At 45.3% G+C, this 17,906-nt stretch overlaps 1 protein-coding gene across 1 annotated transcript in view; it reads right to left on the bottom strand.

The window, feature by feature from the left end:
- ANTXR2 (ANTXR cell adhesion molecule 2) overlaps window positions 1-17,906 on the bottom strand; it is a 67,065-nt gene that overhangs the window by 1,130 nt on the left and 48,029 nt on the right. The window contains exons 11-15 of the mRNA XM_086611955.1: window positions 15,370-15,448; window positions 11,873-11,968; window positions 5,186-5,227; window positions 4,115-4,210; window positions 226-393 (exon numbers count right to left, since the gene is read on the bottom strand). Of these exons, the coding sequence (XP_086468081.1) occupies window positions 226-393; window positions 4,115-4,210; window positions 5,186-5,227; window positions 11,873-11,968; window positions 15,370-15,448 (481 nt within the window). The remainder of the gene's footprint in view (window positions 1-225; window positions 394-4,114; window positions 4,211-5,185; window positions 5,228-11,872; window positions 11,969-15,369; window positions 15,449-17,906) is intronic.

Below are 17,906 nucleotides of genomic sequence, written 5' to 3'. Positions count from 1 at the left end.
ATACGATACATCCCTTTTTGGGGGAAGGATTACAGAATGGGGCACTAGTGTAGTAGTACTGCATTTAGGGCTGAAAACTGCTCCTACTATTCACCCTGAGCCAGAGTTCACTTGCACAACACATGACGTTTGAATGGGAATACTTGGAAAAGTAACACCCAGTTCAGCAGACAAAATCCAGCCTTTCATACAAAATTACATTGTACTGAGGACTAAAACGATTACCTTAATCGGCGTATACCACTTGTGCTGAATGGCTGGTGAGGTAGGCTTTGGTTTAGGTGGTTTGGGATGAAAAGGTTCTTCTGGTTCTTCCGGGAGTTTCACCACAGCATTTTTGGCTTTTTCTAATCTAGCCCCTTCTTCAGTGGATCCTTTATCGCCCCAGCGAACCTGAGCAAAGGCAGAGTTCAGACGTGAGTGCGCTGCGTGTGAAGGACAAGAAAACTGTTGCATGTAACACAAGTAGCTGAAAAACTTTAAATTTGGAATAAGTTCTGACCGGGGAGGTACTGAGGAAAACGTTCCCTCCTCGTTTCTGATGACAAGCATTCTTAATTAAATGCATTTGTAAATGTGGGTCTCTCAGTGGCTAAAAGTCAAGAGAAACACTGGAAGAAAATTCTACTGTGCGTCAGACATGTTGTATATGAGATGGGAAATCTTCTCTAATTAATGATGTAAAAATATCATTCCTGGTTCTGATTTATCCTAAAATACCAGACCTTAATCTGGCACCGATAACAGCCTTGACTTCTGCCACTCCGGATTTCCTAGCACAGTGTGGCTGTTGAGAAACCTGATGTATCTAGAAGGGTACTGGAGTACTGCTGGTGGTCAGACAAGCACGTTTCCACTTCCACAAAAGGTTGTACTACGCTGTAAAGAGGAAATACAGGGGAAAAAAACCTTTCCTCTAAGAGAGATGATTTGTCTTCCTACAGTAATCTTATTTCATCTTGTAACTGCAAACACCGTGCAGCAATTTGAGCAAGGATGTTTGCTGTATCCTACAAAGAAACAAACCTGGGTGAGGCTGTTACTTGATCATCCAAAACGAGAATCTAAAAGCTATGGCTGGAGTTGGAAAGTTCTTAGTAAAACTGGTCTGGATTGTTTTGAGTGCAAGACTTCTCCTAAATCATGCCGTCTGCTACAGTCCAGCCTGTAAGAAGGACCTGATACACCTAAAACCAGCAAATTAAATTCTGACATGACATCTTGGGTAAGTGTGACACGCTGGTAAGTCAGGAAACCGTTACAGGCTAACAGCTAACGGTTACTGCAGGGCTCCACTAACACACTTATCTTTTCTCAGGGACCTCCTGACCAGAGATGGCAGGCATGAACGGGAAAGAATCGAAGTCAGGAAAATGGAAGAAGACCTTCCACCGCTCGGTAGGTGTGTGCCAGTTCTCTCTCGCTACCTGCCCCCCGCAGCACCTGAAAAGCAGGCAGGAAAACAGTGGGATGCAACAAGGCTCCCACTGCAAAGCAGCACAAAAACATTTTGCTCACCAGGAAAAAGACATGCCCCTGGTCTTCCTTCTGCTTCCTGGAGGGAGGGAAAAGACTGCTCCAGGTCCTGCTAGGGACACTCTGTAACGTGCCAGAACTGTGCCATGGGACGGGAGAAGGAAGCAGCCTGACTCCTTCATCCTCCGCAGCGCCACATGCACAATGTGCTGCTACGGAAAGTGAGGAAAACACGTAGGCAAGCCAGGGTCTAACCCCCTTCAGAAAAATTAACTACCTCACAGGAGAATCTTGGGGTTTTTATCATCACCACCAAGTGGTTTTTGCCACTGTAATCTCAATATAGGGAACAAGAGCAGCAAAGTACAACCGAGCTTCATTTGCTTTGTAGGCTGTAACTCACCTTGGTGAAATTCGGGCCATTATTTGTTAAGAGGGGGATTGTTTTGAGCCTTCCTCTTATTTTGAACTTTACTGTTTGGCTCTCTTAGTGATTTTTTTCTCACTGGGGAATCCTCTCTCTCCACAGTATTAGAATGGGCTTTCATGTCCAGGAGGGCTGCTGAGTCATGGAAATGCAGCTGTATCCTTCACTCTGATCAATGGTACTTTTCCTATGTTTTTTATGAGGCTCTTAAAAAGTATTTCCAACACTGTTAAAACCATTTAGAAATAGATGGTGGATTCCTTACTGTTAAGATGACCTTCTCCTTCAGATTAAAACGACTTCACCCAGAAGAAACCAGAATTTGTGGAGTCTGACAACACGACTTGGACTAAAAACTTTCTGCCTATAGTGGGTGGGGTCTAGAGGTGACATCACAAAACTTCAATGCCAAAAGGCAGATCTAGAAAGAGTGAACACGGGCTAAATTATTCTGGACTGTTGCAGAGGGGTCAAGCTGGTGGGGAAGGCAGGAGTGAGCGTGTAACTGCCCCCGAAAGGGAATATAGTCAGCGAAGAGAAGTAGGGCAGGAGCGGTAAGCGGAAGTTGACTGGTTCGTTCTTTCCTTTTCTCTACACCAGGAAGCTGCCCGAAGAACCAAGCTGCCGGAAGAATGGCAGAAGAACAAAGCACAGAGAAGCAATAAAAAATACACAACTGCATCACCACAGGAACTGAAAACAGGGAAGAAACATCATGACTAGTCCAGCAAGTTTTTCGTTGGCCACAGCACAGAAACCTCCTGTAACTGTCAGGTAAGGAGCAACCTCCCGTTGACCCTCTCACCTTCATCACCTTGTCAGGCCATTTTTGCTTTCTCTCTCTCGTTCCCACGCTCACTCTGCCCTCATGCACCAAATACCCAATGTGCTCTCGGGAGCCAGCGAGAGGCACGAGGTCCCATCCCGCCCTGCCAAAGGGCTGGGAACGGGCTGCTGAGCCCGCGTTCCCGACACTGCAGGACAGAGGTAAAGCTCCATGTTCAAACTCTGAGGCATCTGTGACACAGCCAGCCACCTGAGATGGGTCAGTGCCCCCAGGTCACCGGGAAGCACTGGGACATGGCTCTGCAGAACCAGGTGCATGTTGGGAGCCCATCATCTTGTTGGCAGTGGTTTCAGCTGGTTTACATCTGTAGCCCTTAGTCCTGCCCAGAATTCCTAGCACAGCCAAAAAAGCTTTCTAACCTAATCATCACTTTGTATCTTCTTTGAAGAGCAAATAATGGATTTTTGCCACATGATGAAGATGCATTTCTTTATGGTTATGTGTGGTCATGAGGTATCTATCAGTTTTCTGTTTCATTTGTACAAGATCCCTTTTATGTGCTGTAGTGATTTAAACCCTGGCACCCCTCCTGGAGGCTCCTCATGGCTCCTGTTAGGAATCCATGCCTGTAATTCTTGATTTGAAAAGTATTTTCTACTTTGCTTCTGAAAAGCACTGCGCAAAATGATCTTTTCTAAATTAGCAATTCTGAACTGCTGAAGGAAACACATATAAGCAAACCAGCTTTAAACTTGCGTGTTCTTCTGCTGCGTTTAAAAAGAACTCAAGCAAAGCCAATTCTTGGGCCAATACCTTTAAAGTTTCATCAAGATACATCAGCCTGGCCTAGGTGGATATTTCAGACAGAGGCAATTTCCTAGACTGAACTTTAAAACCGCAGAAAGTCGCTTTGCAAACTCTACAAAGGCTGACTTGACTATAAAATGTGACATAAGGACGTGCCCATAAGGATGCACATTTTTCATTCTGTTTTAATTAACATGATGCTATCGTGTCTCTTCAAAGACAAGCACTGTTGTCGCTGTGAGTTCCTCTGGGATCAAGCCTCTCCTTAGCGTCACCATTGTCAGCGCATTTGGCTGGCCCACACTTGGAGGACTTATGTTTCACTGTAATTTCTTCCAAAACATTCAGAAAAGGCTCTCACTCTCTCCTTCTCATTAGCTTGATGTAAAGAGCATGTCTTGAGGCAGCTATTTAAAGTTCCAGTCAAATGGAACTACTGAAAGCTGTTCTTTCAGAGGCAAGGTCAAAATTGTTCGATACAGGAACAAATTTTACAAGGCTTATGTCACTGGGAGGGAAGCACACATTATGCCCTTGTATTTTCAGTAGACTTTAAGAGTCTTGGTTTCCACCATGGGCAGCATTTTGGTGAATCCGCACCTCCGTATCGTACCAACCTCCATCCTTTTAATTCCTCCAACTCCTCGTCCACCATAGTAGGAAGCATCCACTGTAGGCCATTTCTTGGTAGGCAAGGGCTCTTCTTCTTCTTCCTGTTGATAAAGTCAAATAACATTTACTTTAAAAAGATCCTTTTTTTTTTCCACTAGGTGTCTTCTTAGTATATTTCACCAGAGTTCACAGAGAGTAAGTTTTCCCTTCTTAGGTGTGAAAGATCAAATACTTAGGTTCCCCAAGCATTTACCAATTTCCAAACAAGACGTGGTCATGTTTGGAGATATTTTTAAATGCTTTGGATGGGAAAAGCATTTGGTGGCAACTGTTAGGAAAGCCCAGAGGGGAATCTAACTGTGTATTCCACTGACAGTCATTCCTTTGCCTCGTCCATTTCCTTTCCAGTAATAAAAATAAGCAAAACACACAAAGAAAACGATCTGCAGGGGCTTATTCTACAGAAAACATAATGCCTTCCAAGAGCCAGACCATCAGCTCTCCTCATTTGGATTCAGCAGAGCCGCAGATAAAGGTTACGCAGCCGCTGGCGGCTCCCAAAGCCAACCTTTGGCACACTGGCTCCGGCGGCCTCCGCGCAGCCACAGCACGCTCAAGACCACATGGCCAAAATACTGAGGACACCAGAAGCTCCTCTAGTGCGTTACTGCCCATAAGAGGGAGGGAAAGGCCCTGGTGAGGGCTCGGAGCATCGGGAATGCTCAAGCCGCGGGGAAACGTGGTTTGAGTCAGATGTGAATCTTTAGAGAGTTACACCAGCACTGCTCAGTCTTTCTGCTTTCGCTGCAGAATGGGAAAAATCATGTTCAACCGTCTTGGGATAAAGCCCCTAAATATTTCTGTGGATTCAGGCTTAATTCGTGCCTCACTGAGATGACTGAGACAGAACAGAGATCTGGACTTTGGCCATCCCGCTCTCAGCTTAGGGCTTCCCACGGGACAAGGTCTTTCTTTTTCAGCAACTAGGACAAAGAGCCGGATTCACACAACACGGGGAAGCACAAGGAGCGCTGTGACGTAAGCAGTGTCAGGAGCAGAGCGCCATCGTACCGTACCTCTTTTGGAGCTGGCGGAGGTGGAGGGGGATCTTTGATGACCTGAAAGAGCGAAACACATAAAAGCGTAAGGAATGAACACTGGCAGCATCCAAAAGCCAACAGACAATTTTAAGAGTGAACTGTTTCCATCTGAGTCGCCCACATCTGCTTGCAGACTGGCAGCCGCTGCTGCCAGGTCCCGTGGGTATCGATTATCAAGGCCTTCTGGAAATTAACACCATCCATCTAATAGAAAATAACATCAATTGACTGGCAGACACTCTTTGGGCAGACGTGTCTGCCACTTTGCTTCCTGACCGGATGAGACTCAGTCATTCTAAGTAATAGCCAGTGATGAAACCCTATGGAGTTAATTAGCAAGCCTGGGAGGAAAAGCATCCCGAGGTCTAAGTGAGGTCTTGCAGAGTCTTGGGCCAAGAAGCCTGCTTCCTTGTGCCATGCTGCTGGATAATTCCTGGCCCAATGACAAGTGTGAAATGCCTTCTGGTGGCTCAGGCTTCACCTCTAGACATGCAGATCATTTCCACAGATCTCACATTTCAGATCTAATAACTTAAGTATGTAGCTCCTGGACTGTTCAGCGTGGAGTGCCTGCAAGTGGGAGGTACGTTCACAGAGTTGCTTAAACTGCTTCTGGATAAAGCCTGTTTTGGGATAATTCACTTAGACCTTTATTTAAACCTCTACCTACAGTTTCCTCCTGTTCCCTTTCTCACTACATACTGTACATCTTGGGGAGTTCCCCGCTACTGACAGGAAGCCACTGAAAAGTACTGGGAGGGGAGACGGACAGCAGTGACTCTCTTAAATGATGAAGACTAAACGCACGGCCATTCCTCCACAAGAAAAGCAGGTTTGTAAGCTAGAAACAAGTATTTTGGTGTTACCAAGTCAATTTCTGTGCTTGAACAGTGTATAGAAATGACTAGAAAATAGCCCATGAAAATAAAGGAGTCTGTTTCTGCTATTCCTTAGTATTACACAAACACAATCAAAACCATCCATGATGACAAACACTGAAATCTCCTAATACATGATTAAGTACCTCCATTGAAACATGTCCCCTTTTATTAACTCTGTCCTATTAATGATAGTACCTTCATGTACTCTACCACTGCCTGTAAATAATGTCACTGCGCAGACATATAGCACCAAACATAAAAAAACATGTTTTTCTTCACCAATAATCACAAGTTTTCCTTCTTGATTTACACTTCAAGTCACAGTGCCACCAAGATAGTTGCTAGTTACTGCCTAAACAAGCCACGGACTTTCAGCACTGGATACAGGAATTCTATCAAATAAGAGAAATAAGTTGCAGCACCCTTGGAAACGTTTTCCCACAGCGCTTCAGGTTCAAGATACTGAATTGTTCATCCAGGAGGCTCAGAGTACTTGGAGTGGATGGGAGAGTCAACTCTGGATTTGAACCAGACATCCCTTTGGTGCTACGGTGTTGCAGAAGCATACCAGAAATTACTTTTCTTTAAATATTTCTGAACTCTTTTTCTTCCCATCTGTCAGGAATTTTCAGAATACTTAACAGAAATCTATCATTGAATTAGCAAAACATTCCTGAAAGCGAGATTGGAATTACTGCCCTGACATTACAACAATCAACACCACAGAAGTATCATGACACAGATTCAGAGAGATACCTGGATGTTGAGCAAGACTTTCCGAAGCAAGAAGTAATTTTCAATGAAAGCAATTAAAAGACAGTACTTGAAACAATTAAGGGTCACCTTCCCTTATTTAATTTCCATTCTTATTTCCCTTTTGCCTGTTTTTAACGATTATCTCAAAAAAGTATATTTCGCTGCCAAGATTACGAGCTCTACAGGGGAAAAGGACCTAGCTAGGTTGTGGATTTCTGTAATTACATATTAAACAGTATTATCGCTCCACTTCCTGGAATTTTCTGCTATTTTTCAGTTTTGCCTTCTCTCCCGGGCAAAGACAAATCGCATAGTACACTTCCTTGTGACCCTCAAGTTGACTTGGTGCCTACGCCTGTTGATGTTTACAGAATCAAATTTCTGTCCCAATGAACTGCGAAAAACTGTACTGTTGGGACCTCTCTGGGCTTCAAAAGTCACGAGTCCATGACAGTTTTTGTTTGACTCACTGAACAAAAGATCCAGTCCTGTGCCAGCCGCTAAACTCCCCGAAGTTACAGGGCAAGCTTGATCTGAAGCTAAGCAATACATTAATTAGCTGCTACTTCTAATAGCTTCAAAAGATGAAACTTGTTTTAAATGTGACAGCGGTGTGAGAAAATAATCTGCGCTGAGTAGCAGATACTCAGCCCTGCTGACAGCAGTGGAATGTAAATGCCTGCATCCTTATGTTTGCACAGGCTCCTCCACGCGCTCTTCTCACTCTCCTGCACGCTCACAACGATTGTTTCCAGCCTCGTGATGTTTCAAGTGAAATCCATAGAAAGCTGTTTTTAAGAGAGAAAACAGAGGAACCCGGGCAGCTTCGGCAGAAAACAACGCAAATGTGGCATGAAACTGCACATAGTGAAGATCATAATATTGCAAATTAACTTTTCCTGAGCTTGCTTCAGATCGTTTAAATACGGAAGACTGAATAACGCTGCTGCCTCATTAACCCCACGTAGAGAGAGATCACTTCCTAATTCTGTTCTGTTTTGTTTTCCTTTATTACCATCGTCACCAGGCAAGGCTGCATCTCATTTGTTTAGCTGCAAAGAATGAAGGCTTGAGTTTGGAGGAGAGCCGATTTCTTAAAAAAACAAGGAAGCAAGAAAAAAGTTAGTTGCTTCAGGCAACGGTCCCTTTGATCTGCTCATTAACACTTCTCAAATGTTCGCGTGATGTGGGCATTAGGAAATGTCAGCACCAGAGCCTGCAGCCAGCTTGATGCCATCATATGTTCTGATAGTGAGGGAGAAGCGAAAGAACTGTCAGCAGTGAACTGCCTTACAACAGGAGGAGGGGCAGGGAGGAAGAAAAAGCAAAAGGAGTCCCTCTACCCAACCTGTGGGGTGCAAGGACCACTGTCAAGGCTGCACCTGGCAAGGACGGAGCGCCCAGCCGCCCGCAGCAGGGACTGCACGCTCCCGCCGCTCTGGGCGTTCCTGGCACTCCTCTGCTCTGCCCACAACACCTTTTGCCTCCCTCTCTTCCATTTGATTCTGAAGCAGGGGAGGCTTACAAGGTTTAAGGACCCTGCCTTCTTCCTTGCTCCTGTTCTTTTGTGCCATGAAACCAGATGCTCCGCTCCACCGGGGAAGCGGACTCAGAGAAGAGAAAGTCCTAATGTGCTGTCTCTCTTGTCCAGGATCCTGGCACCAAAGCCCAAAACCCCATAGCCAGAAGTGGCACCAGCACATACTGTGAGAACTTCAGGTGCAGGAGAGAGGGCAAAGACATGAAGGACAGCATAATGATCTGAGAAAACAGACATTGTAACAAAAAGAAAAGGTCAATATTTGGTAATTCATTTGGTGGGACAGTGTTGCTCACCAGCCTGGGCTGCAGCTCCAAGGATGCCATGGCATCTTCCACAGCCAGGAGGAAATGGGCCACCTTTTGTAGGCAGGGTCTGTACCTTAGTTAATTAGTTAATTATATTCAATTCAAGCCAGCTGGGTAATAATAATTGGATGCCACAATTTCCCCTTTTTGTTTTAAAGCTTTTGGTTTTCAAAGGTGTTTTCAAGAAGGCTTTGCAGTGAGCAGAGACCCAGTTCATTCATTCCAACTCCAGCACACTTCCCTCCCGCGAATGTCACATCAGGGCTTGTGGCTTTACCTTCTTCACCGAAGGACTCTCTCTCGGGCTCTGGGCTCAGGCAAGGAAGTTGGGGTCCTCAGGGTCTCTTGTGTTCGTACCACATCAGGGTCACCAGCTGTTGCTCACCAGCCTGGGCTGCAGCCCCAACGATGCCATGGCATCTTATACAGCCAGGAGCAAAGGGCCTGCCTTTTGTAGGCAGGGTCTATACCTTAGTTAATTAGTTAATTATTTTCAATTCAAGCCAGCTGGGTAATAATAATTGAATGCCACAGAACAGTATGTGGTTTTGGAACTTGATGTTGTTGTAGCAGTTGAGTCCCAAAATACCTTTTCTTTTTAAAGAAACAAGTAATATCCATGAGAGGTGGCAGGAAACAACAGAGGGCACTAACAATTCAAGTGCCGTGGTTTTATTGCTCCCAGAGAAGTCGGGCTGCTGCTTAGACATATCTGATCAATCCACAGCTCAAGACTTCCCTGGAAATAGCCAACTGCTCCTGCACGGACCACTATCCAGAAAAGACGCAGAGGGTAAGTTACTATCCTTAAAGTAAACATCCGGGAGGAACGGCACAAGGTAAGTCAGAACCAAGGGATGTTTTCTCCCACCTCGGCGCAGCTCTTTGTGCAGATGTGGCTCCACGCAGGAGATCAGCCCAGACAGCGCCCTGCCTTAATGCCACGGTGCTTCTTTGGCAACCAGAGCAGTGTCTTTGCTCTGCAATTCATTACAAAGGGCATCTGTTCCAGTAAACTGGGTCTGAGCCTGGGTGTACCCTGCACGGCTCTGCATGAAGCGTTGGTGCCCACCTGTGCTGCAAACTGAACTCTTTTCACTTAAAACAGGCGTAGGCTGGTGCAGCTAGTATTGTCATGTATTAGACTGGCGTCATACTACCAAAAGGGCTGGAAATTAATGCTATAGAACTATACATTCAACTTGTTTTTATGTAGGACTTGGACATAAAAAAATCCAGGAAGCTCCTTAGTGACTGTCATTACAGAGTCATCACTGGAAAGAGAATTCCTGCTCTCAAGGGACAGATACTGCAGTCACTCAATTAAGTTTTACTAGAGCACGGGAACTGACCACTGACGAGCACTCACTTCTCAACACTGACCAATGTGAAGAGTATTTGGGTTTTTTTCCACTAGGTTGCATGTGTGTAAACCTGATGCTGATACAAACAAACATCCACTTGGCAAACGATTAGAACTGTACGCGCAGCTGAGTACGATGTGATCCACTGTACTTCCAGCTGTGGCTGTCCCACTGACTCCGGGCTGACATGAATTGGAGGTGCGTGGATTATGTTCTGACAGTCGTATTCAGCTCGTGACAAAACCCAGAGTTTTAGTGAGGTGACTCATTCCGAGAGCTCTGACAAACTGAAGGAAATTGGGTTTCCTGATATCATTCAACGCAAAAGGAAGAGTGTTTGTCTAAAAAAAAAAAAAAAAAAGAAAAGAAAACTGACAGGTCAGGAAAAAGACAAAAGAAAAGCAGCTGCTTTCAGAAAAGCAGCTCTTGAGAAAGGATAGGATGATCCCTCTCGACAACCATGAACGAGTAATTAAACAACTCACTCCAAAGGATGTCTGTAATTAGCTGACAGGAGACACTGGAAAAAAAAGTTACTTGGCTTCACTTAAGGATTTAAATTGTATTTAACATAAGTATTTTTAAAATAACTAGACTTTGAAGCACAAAATGTTTGCTTTTCTACCAGCATAAGTCTGCTGCAATATAATTTCCCACATTTCCTCCATCTTCCTCTCACCCTGCCCCAGCTAACTGAGCTACGTGAAATGCCTACCAGTAGCTGCTTTTTGCAGACAGAAAGTGTAGAAACAAAGAAGGGTGAAGAGAGGTCTGTGAATCAAGGTTAGCCAATTATTTTAAAATAAGAAAACAAGAAGCTTTCTTCTTACTGATTTTGAATTTCCCTTTTCCACAGGAAGGCGTATGATACAAAATAAGGTTGGAGTCAGACGACTAACAGACACCCTCCCTAGATTTCTGAGGGGTCAGGACTGTGGAGAACAAGACAGAAAAGAGGTTTTTTTATTAGAGAAGAGCTCATAGTTCTCGCCCCAGACTATGAGGATGCAGACGGGTCCTGTCCCTGGAGCCTGAAGGACTGCACCAAAGCTTGTGATTACGTGGGCTTCGGCACGGTCAGGCGAGAAGGCCAGTTCCTCTGCTGCCCTGGGTTCCGTAAGCTTGAGACAAGACAAGAAAATCCAGTAACAGCCTGGAAGCAATCTCCACTTCCCAGTCCACAGCGCTGTCACTGAACTGGCTGAATAATAAACTTGACCAATCAAAAACCCCCAGCAGGCAGGGAAACGGAAGGAGAGTTGGTGAAACGGCCTCGTCTGCTGCAGGAAGAATAAAGAGCGCGCTCAGATGAAGAGAGATGCACAAGAGAGATGCAACGAGTGCGAGGGATTACTAAAACAATCGGGATTTCCAACTGGAGAGCCCATAATGGACTACAAATACCCATCTGAGTGATAGCGCTTTTAAAAAGGTCCTTGATTTCAGGGTAACATCTGCATACCATTATGGCCATCAACGTTCAAATGATGGAGAAAAGGCTTTTATCAAAAATTGCACAGAAATGTAAAAGGTGCTCGCTCAGTAGAAAACCAACAGGCAGCACACCAGCATGGCTCATGTGCCCGGACTCAGAAAACCAGAGTGCTGCTAAGAGAGTCCAGTCCAGTGTTGAAGCTGGTCTCTTCTCCCATTTATTGCACATCGCTCATGAAAGAAAACTCCCTCAACAGATGCCATATGTCACGTGTAGCTCTCCTTAACCCGCTTCCTATGGTATCTGTGTTTCCCAACACGGTACGAGTGGTAATCACGAGGCACGCATCCAGTGACTTTTTCTCATAGTCTCTACTCACCACTTTGCAGCAGAGGGGCCAGAACCACCAGAGCAGACCGAGTGCCACTAACAGTAGCAGCACGAGAACAGCAATGAGCGCTGCTACTCCGCTGGACTGCAGAGAAAGCAGAAAAACAAGGTCAGTGCTTGTTGCAAATAACTGCTGCCTGGTTTTCCCACTCACCCCAAAAGAGCTGATAGGAATCCCAAACAACTTGTTCCCACTGGTCAGATCCTATTCTTGCCAACAGAGAAACTCCTCACAAAGGATCAAGAAGGGGGTCTTGGGCCAAATTCGTATTTGGTGCAAGTTCAGTGACACTCTCCTTTGTAAGTCTGCTCAGTGCCACCAGTTAGGCAGAAGGTACGGAAGGAGGTTTCAGCAGGAGCTGCGTGTCACCGTGAAGGATGTATCAGCACGAAAAGAGGGAGGAGGTGGTGAGACGCTGTTCATCTTTCTCATTCCCTACATATTCTGGGCCCTGCAAGTCTCAGGTGTTCGGAGGGGCTGAACACAGCAGAACTGATGGACATACCACAGTGAAAATGACAAAATTGGAAAACTTCTTCCTGCCTACCTGTAAACCTAAGTTCAAAATAAGTCGTGCAGTCATGTGTAACAGGCACAACTTGCTCCAGTGGGCTGGGGGAATTTTGAGGAATCTCTGCTAACAGCACATAGATAAGGCTTTCACACTTACTGCCCACACATCCGGGGCATTCACACCGTACAGACTGTAGCACACTAAGTCCTGTAGTGGTGCTGTTTGAACCTGAAGCCACCATTCTAAGGAATTCTCAACGAGTGTCACTGCCACCAGTAATACTGCTTTTAACGAAGAAACAAGCAGCCCATCTCCCCTCAAACCCCCATCCTGCAGGGGCTTTTATTCTTGCGCTTGGTGCTCCCTGCTGCTGTGCTGGGTTGGAACACCACTGAGAAAAATGCAACAGTGACCTTAGGAAAACGGAAGTTATTCAGACTTCAGCTGGGGAAAAAGGAAAGGAGGGACCTGCAGGGAATAACTATGGCTGGAGTACAGCGTAAGTAATTCCGTAAAGTGAGAATAGTTGTACTGGAGATAGACCGTTGCAAACAGAAGGTGAAACAGAGCCTTATTCCAAGTACACGTAGGTGCAGTGAGGCACACACGTTTATCAGGAACAGGTCCCTAAGACGCACGCCGCGGTGCCCAGATGCAACATGTTTTTGTTTGTTTTCAGTGCAGCAATGTGTGTTTGCTAGGGGAGGCTGTAGCGCGGAACTCTCATATACCGACTAGCCATCAGCTGCTCAGCTATCAGAATTAGTGGAACAATTCTAGCAGTGACCCACTTCTTGCAGTTGCCCATCTGCTACTATGGAAACAGCAGTTCTCCGTGTATGGAGTCATCTTTGCTGCAACATGTATGAAAGGCAAAAAACAACAAAAAAAAATGGTCAGAAGTATGATGGTTTTTCCTGTCATTGCACATCTGAACTCATTCTGTTTCCTGTTAGTGAAAACTTCTGAGCACAGAGAAGCACTGTTGGGGTAGAGCAGAGGGAACCGTGCCCAGCAACGTGGCATGATCTGCTTGGCATCGATGCTCCCGTTTTACCTATCCGTGCAAGCTTAGCAATTTTTAAGGGGGTCTGGGGGCAGGCTCATCATGTGCTGCGTTCTCTGAAAGGACTAAGATAAAGAGAGCAGCATCCACTGTTAGTCTGCAGCATCCTCCACGACCGTACCCTCCCTACGCCGTCCCGCTGGGAGGCTGTTCGGCGCACTGGGGTGTGAGGCTGAAATGCTTCCCAGTGACAACCGCCCCATAGCCAGAGAAACGTGATTTGGGCCGTGCCTGTTCCTTCAGCTCTCCATTCATGCAGGCTTTCCTCCTGAAACTGAAGACTGAACTGAGAGGACTCTGATTTCTACAGTTACCCAAGTATTTAGTTTTTAAACTAACAGAAGAAAAATGTCTATTTTTCTCTTTTCAGTTAATTACTGGCGAGCGATAAAAATACATGACGATGAGCAGAAGGTACCGTTGTTCTGAACGCATCGACGCCTGACAGGAAAGCTGCACTAAAGTCACACTTTAAATGAGTGTTTAAATTTGAAGAGACACAATATCCCTGCGCAGCATGTTTTCAAAACCTCCATCCCTGCGAGGTGGTCTTGTGTCTAACTGCACAAATTTTAACTGTCCTGCCTACATACTACAGAAGACAGGAGAAATTAATGGAGAGCAGAAACTGAGATTAGAAATTTTATATATTAAGTTAGAAAAGTCACTGAGTATGCGGTTTATGCTAGAAGCTGGTTTTAACTCTTTCTTATCAGCCTATGTTAAAAACATAGCAGGATGTTTGCACTGCCTTAACCCTGGGCTTAACTTTCGTACCCCAGCCCGTGCTTTGACAAAGACTATCTCCTCTAATTAACTTGACAAAGACTATCTCCTCTAATTAACAGAGTTGAGAGCCTACACTCCTTGTTCAGGCACCAAAGTTAGGTATCTGGAGTTTCGTAGCGCTAGTATCCTCCTGTAGGATTATAACCACCTTCTATAGCCAGGCTGAAGTCCTAAGGTTCTGCCTGCTCAGCTTCACCTGCTCCCACCGGTCCTGCTGAGTGCAGCTGTGCTGGAATGGGACTGCAGGTGACCGTGTCACACCTGGCACATATGACATGATTATATTTATAGCGATGACATTATTATGTTTATAGTGAGCAAGTCTGTGATGGCATGGAAACTTCCCAAAATTTTGAAAGCCACAGCTGTGCACTGTGGTAAAGTAATCTGTTGTGATGTATTTAGCAAAAATACAATTCACAAGCTATAGAACAATATAGGCCCCGGACAGACAAGGAACAGACACTGCCTGGATCTCAGGGCAGAGCCAGCTGAGGCAGCCTTGGAGAGGGAGAGAATTCCAGGGCTTTCCCTCTACATATAGTTCTGCACATGGTCTCAATCAGCAGCCACTGAAGCATGTAGCAAAACAGATGCAGCAGCAAAGAAAGCAGAACCCTTATGACAGATCCCGTGTCAGAAAGCAAAGGTCCATCTCCAAGCCTGCCACACAAGGGATGCCTTTCCCAGGTTATTAGGAAGTGTCGGATGATACCTACAGCAATACTTCACTAATACAGAATCCTGCAAAAAAAAATCCTCCTAAGATACAAACGGCTTTCAGGGAATTGTTTTGTATCACTGCAGAAAAGAATCCTGTCTGTAACGCCACAGACACACTTCGTCAGGGAATTCAAAACAGCTGAAAACCGTGTTGCATGTAGCGGTGGTTATGAAACAGGCTGTTGGCAAAATCATGGATCATTAGGTGATGTGTATTCTGTATGTGTCTGCACGGTGTCGGTTTCAGGTGGATTTGCGTGTTCTAAACATGTAACGGGACTTGTCGCGCTCGGGCTGTGCGCAGTGCGTGGGCTGCAACGCAAAGCCGACGGGACTGAGCTTCGGGACTGAGCTTCAGGATTGTACGCGGAACGGTGGCAGACGGGTACTTACACACTCGGAAGCGGTGATGGTTAACGAGCTGGACATGAACGACTGGCCTTCATTCAGACTCACCAAAACTTCCAGAGTTCTGGAAAGCAAGAGACAGGAAGCAAATCAGCAGCTGTAACAGTCAGTAGAAGCGCGTATCGCCGCGGAGGCACCTGCTGCTCCCCAGGGACTGTTCCGGGGGAGGAGCGCGGGAGCCGGGGCCTCCGGGCTGCGCTGCGCCTCCGAAGTGACTTCGCAGAAATCACAAAACTGTTGTCACTCCTTGGCGTGACCATTTCTAGAAACCCCTGATGACGTGAAGCCTTGGAGATACTTAGCGGCTATAGGGTGGGACCTCCTGGCTTTCAGAACCATTTTTGGTCATTTCAGACTGAGCTTTCTTTTCCTCAGTTTATGCTGCTTGAAATGAATAATAAAGCCTCCCAGAGGCACCGTGCTGCTTTCTGTTTGGAAAGCGAGCGATCTGAGTAGAGCTGATCCCTGCTCTGGTCCATGTAGCACAAAATACACCAAAAAGTTTTACTTAAAATGAAGTTCGACTGTAAAAATAAAATCGTTGTGTCTGTTCCATAGACATCTCTTTAGTCATATGCAGACATTATGGATAAAAATGTCGGATAATTATAAATGGTCAAGACTTTCTATAAATAGTACGTAAACACTGCATACAAATAGTATGTGGTTTACATTCTACAACTGAACCCTGGAAGAAAACAACACATGGTGAATGTTAAACATAAGAAGACTCTTCAGCTTCTCTGGCTGGTATTCCCAAGATTCAGACATAGACGCAATTAAAGAAAAATATAGATATCCATGAACTAAAATGATTAATCATTTATACCTTATATGTCATGAATTTTTATTCTGGCACAAACGCTTTAGTCAATATGGAGTTCAAAGCTATTTTAACTAATTTGGCTAATTTCTTTTTCAGTTTTAGTAAAAATGAAGTAAGTTGCTTCCGCTAAACTCGTTTTTAAATGATCTGTGTTATAAATAATTGATCTAACAGAAAGAATAACTCTAATTTACTTCTAATTATTACTGGAATAAGTGAATCAGAAGAGCTAAAAATAAAAAATTGATTTCCGTTCCCTTCCAACACACACTAAATACAGCAAACTACACCAAAACTTTTGTGAGTGACGAGTTTTTTAAATTCATACTTTTTTATTTATTTGTTTTCAATGTTTTGCTTTGCCACTGTAATGAGAAATGCTGTGGGACATTTCAGAACATACAGTTCTACTGGCGGTGCGAGAGGGTCTCAGGCTGAAGTACACGCCGTGCAGCTGAAACGCAGCCCAGATCTGACAGGTGCCCCTGCAGGAGTTTGTCTGTTGGAACTCTCAAACCTTTCGGAGATTTGGGCAGCATAAAGACATCACACCAAGCGTTTTCCTGTCCGAGTCGCTAACTCACAGCCCAGTTAGGTTAACGTGGCTCTTCCCAGCGTGCCAGGGTCGCACGCTTTGGCATCCCATCATAGCACTGCCGTAACTATGACTGTGCAGCTGTCCCCGAGTCCCAGTGTATCTCAAGTTGGACGGGAGTAACTGAATTCAGCCCATAAATACTGACAAATCTCAGCTCACACTACAATTTTGGGACGGTGACTTTCCAGTTAAATACGAAGAGAAAGGATTAATCTCTTAAATGTTTCATTTTCCCCTGTTAGCCTTGGTTTTTAAACACGAGTTAGAGAAACACGCCGCAGGCTCTGCACAGAGTTTTGACCTCGGTTACACCCAAGAAGGGCCATTCATGGCGGTCATGTTTCCTAACAAGAAAGCTTTTCAGCCTTCCTACTTTTTCTGAGCTTTGTTCAACATTGGGTGCCTCCCCCCTGCCTGATGCCGCAATCGGGACTGTAGTGCTTGGTTCAAAGCCTGCTAGCATGGCAAGAACCCTTCCAACTGCTCTAAACCCAAACGTAGAACACCAAGTAATTCTGATTTTTAACTTAACACGTCATGTTCTTTAAGATCCTTATATACCTCCTGCAATGACTAAAGAAAAGGATCGTTGCCCAGGTATCTTGTGGATATTTCCTTGAACTCACACTAGGTTGTATGAAAAATTTTGTGTAATACCTAAGATTTCTAAGTGGACTAGTGCCCATGTTCACACCGTACTGTTTGCAACATAGAGCTGGCCTCTCCTTATGTCCGCTGACAAGCTCCACTCAAACAGGGATTCTCCGATGGATTGAGAAGTGCTAACACTACCACCAGTGTCTTTTACTAGAGAAGGCAGCTTTAAATTCCAGCCCCACTAAAAAACTCCTGCTTGGCTGATACGCTGTACCAGCCTGAGAGCTGCATTCCGGCTGCATGCACTTATCTAAATATTTTACCTGGGATTTAGGAGAAAAACAGTTAGTCAGGATGTCTGTAGTCCATTCTCTTACCCGACCTGCCCAACCGAGTCCCCGAGGGGTGGTGAGGTGAGCAGGGAAGGTCACCGGGACACAACTGCGGCATTTCTAGCTCTTTTCCTTAGCTTCAGAACACAGCCACACTCGGGCACCACGT

Source organism: Tauraco erythrolophus, chromosome 5 (assembly GCF_009769465.1).
Source record: "Tauraco erythrolophus isolate bTauEry1 chromosome 5, bTauEry1.pri, whole genome shotgun sequence".
In the NCBI taxonomy this organism is placed as follows: domain Eukaryota; kingdom Metazoa; phylum Chordata; class Aves; order Musophagiformes; family Musophagidae; genus Tauraco; species Tauraco erythrolophus.
This window is presented reverse-complemented; position numbering and strand designations above follow the sequence as displayed.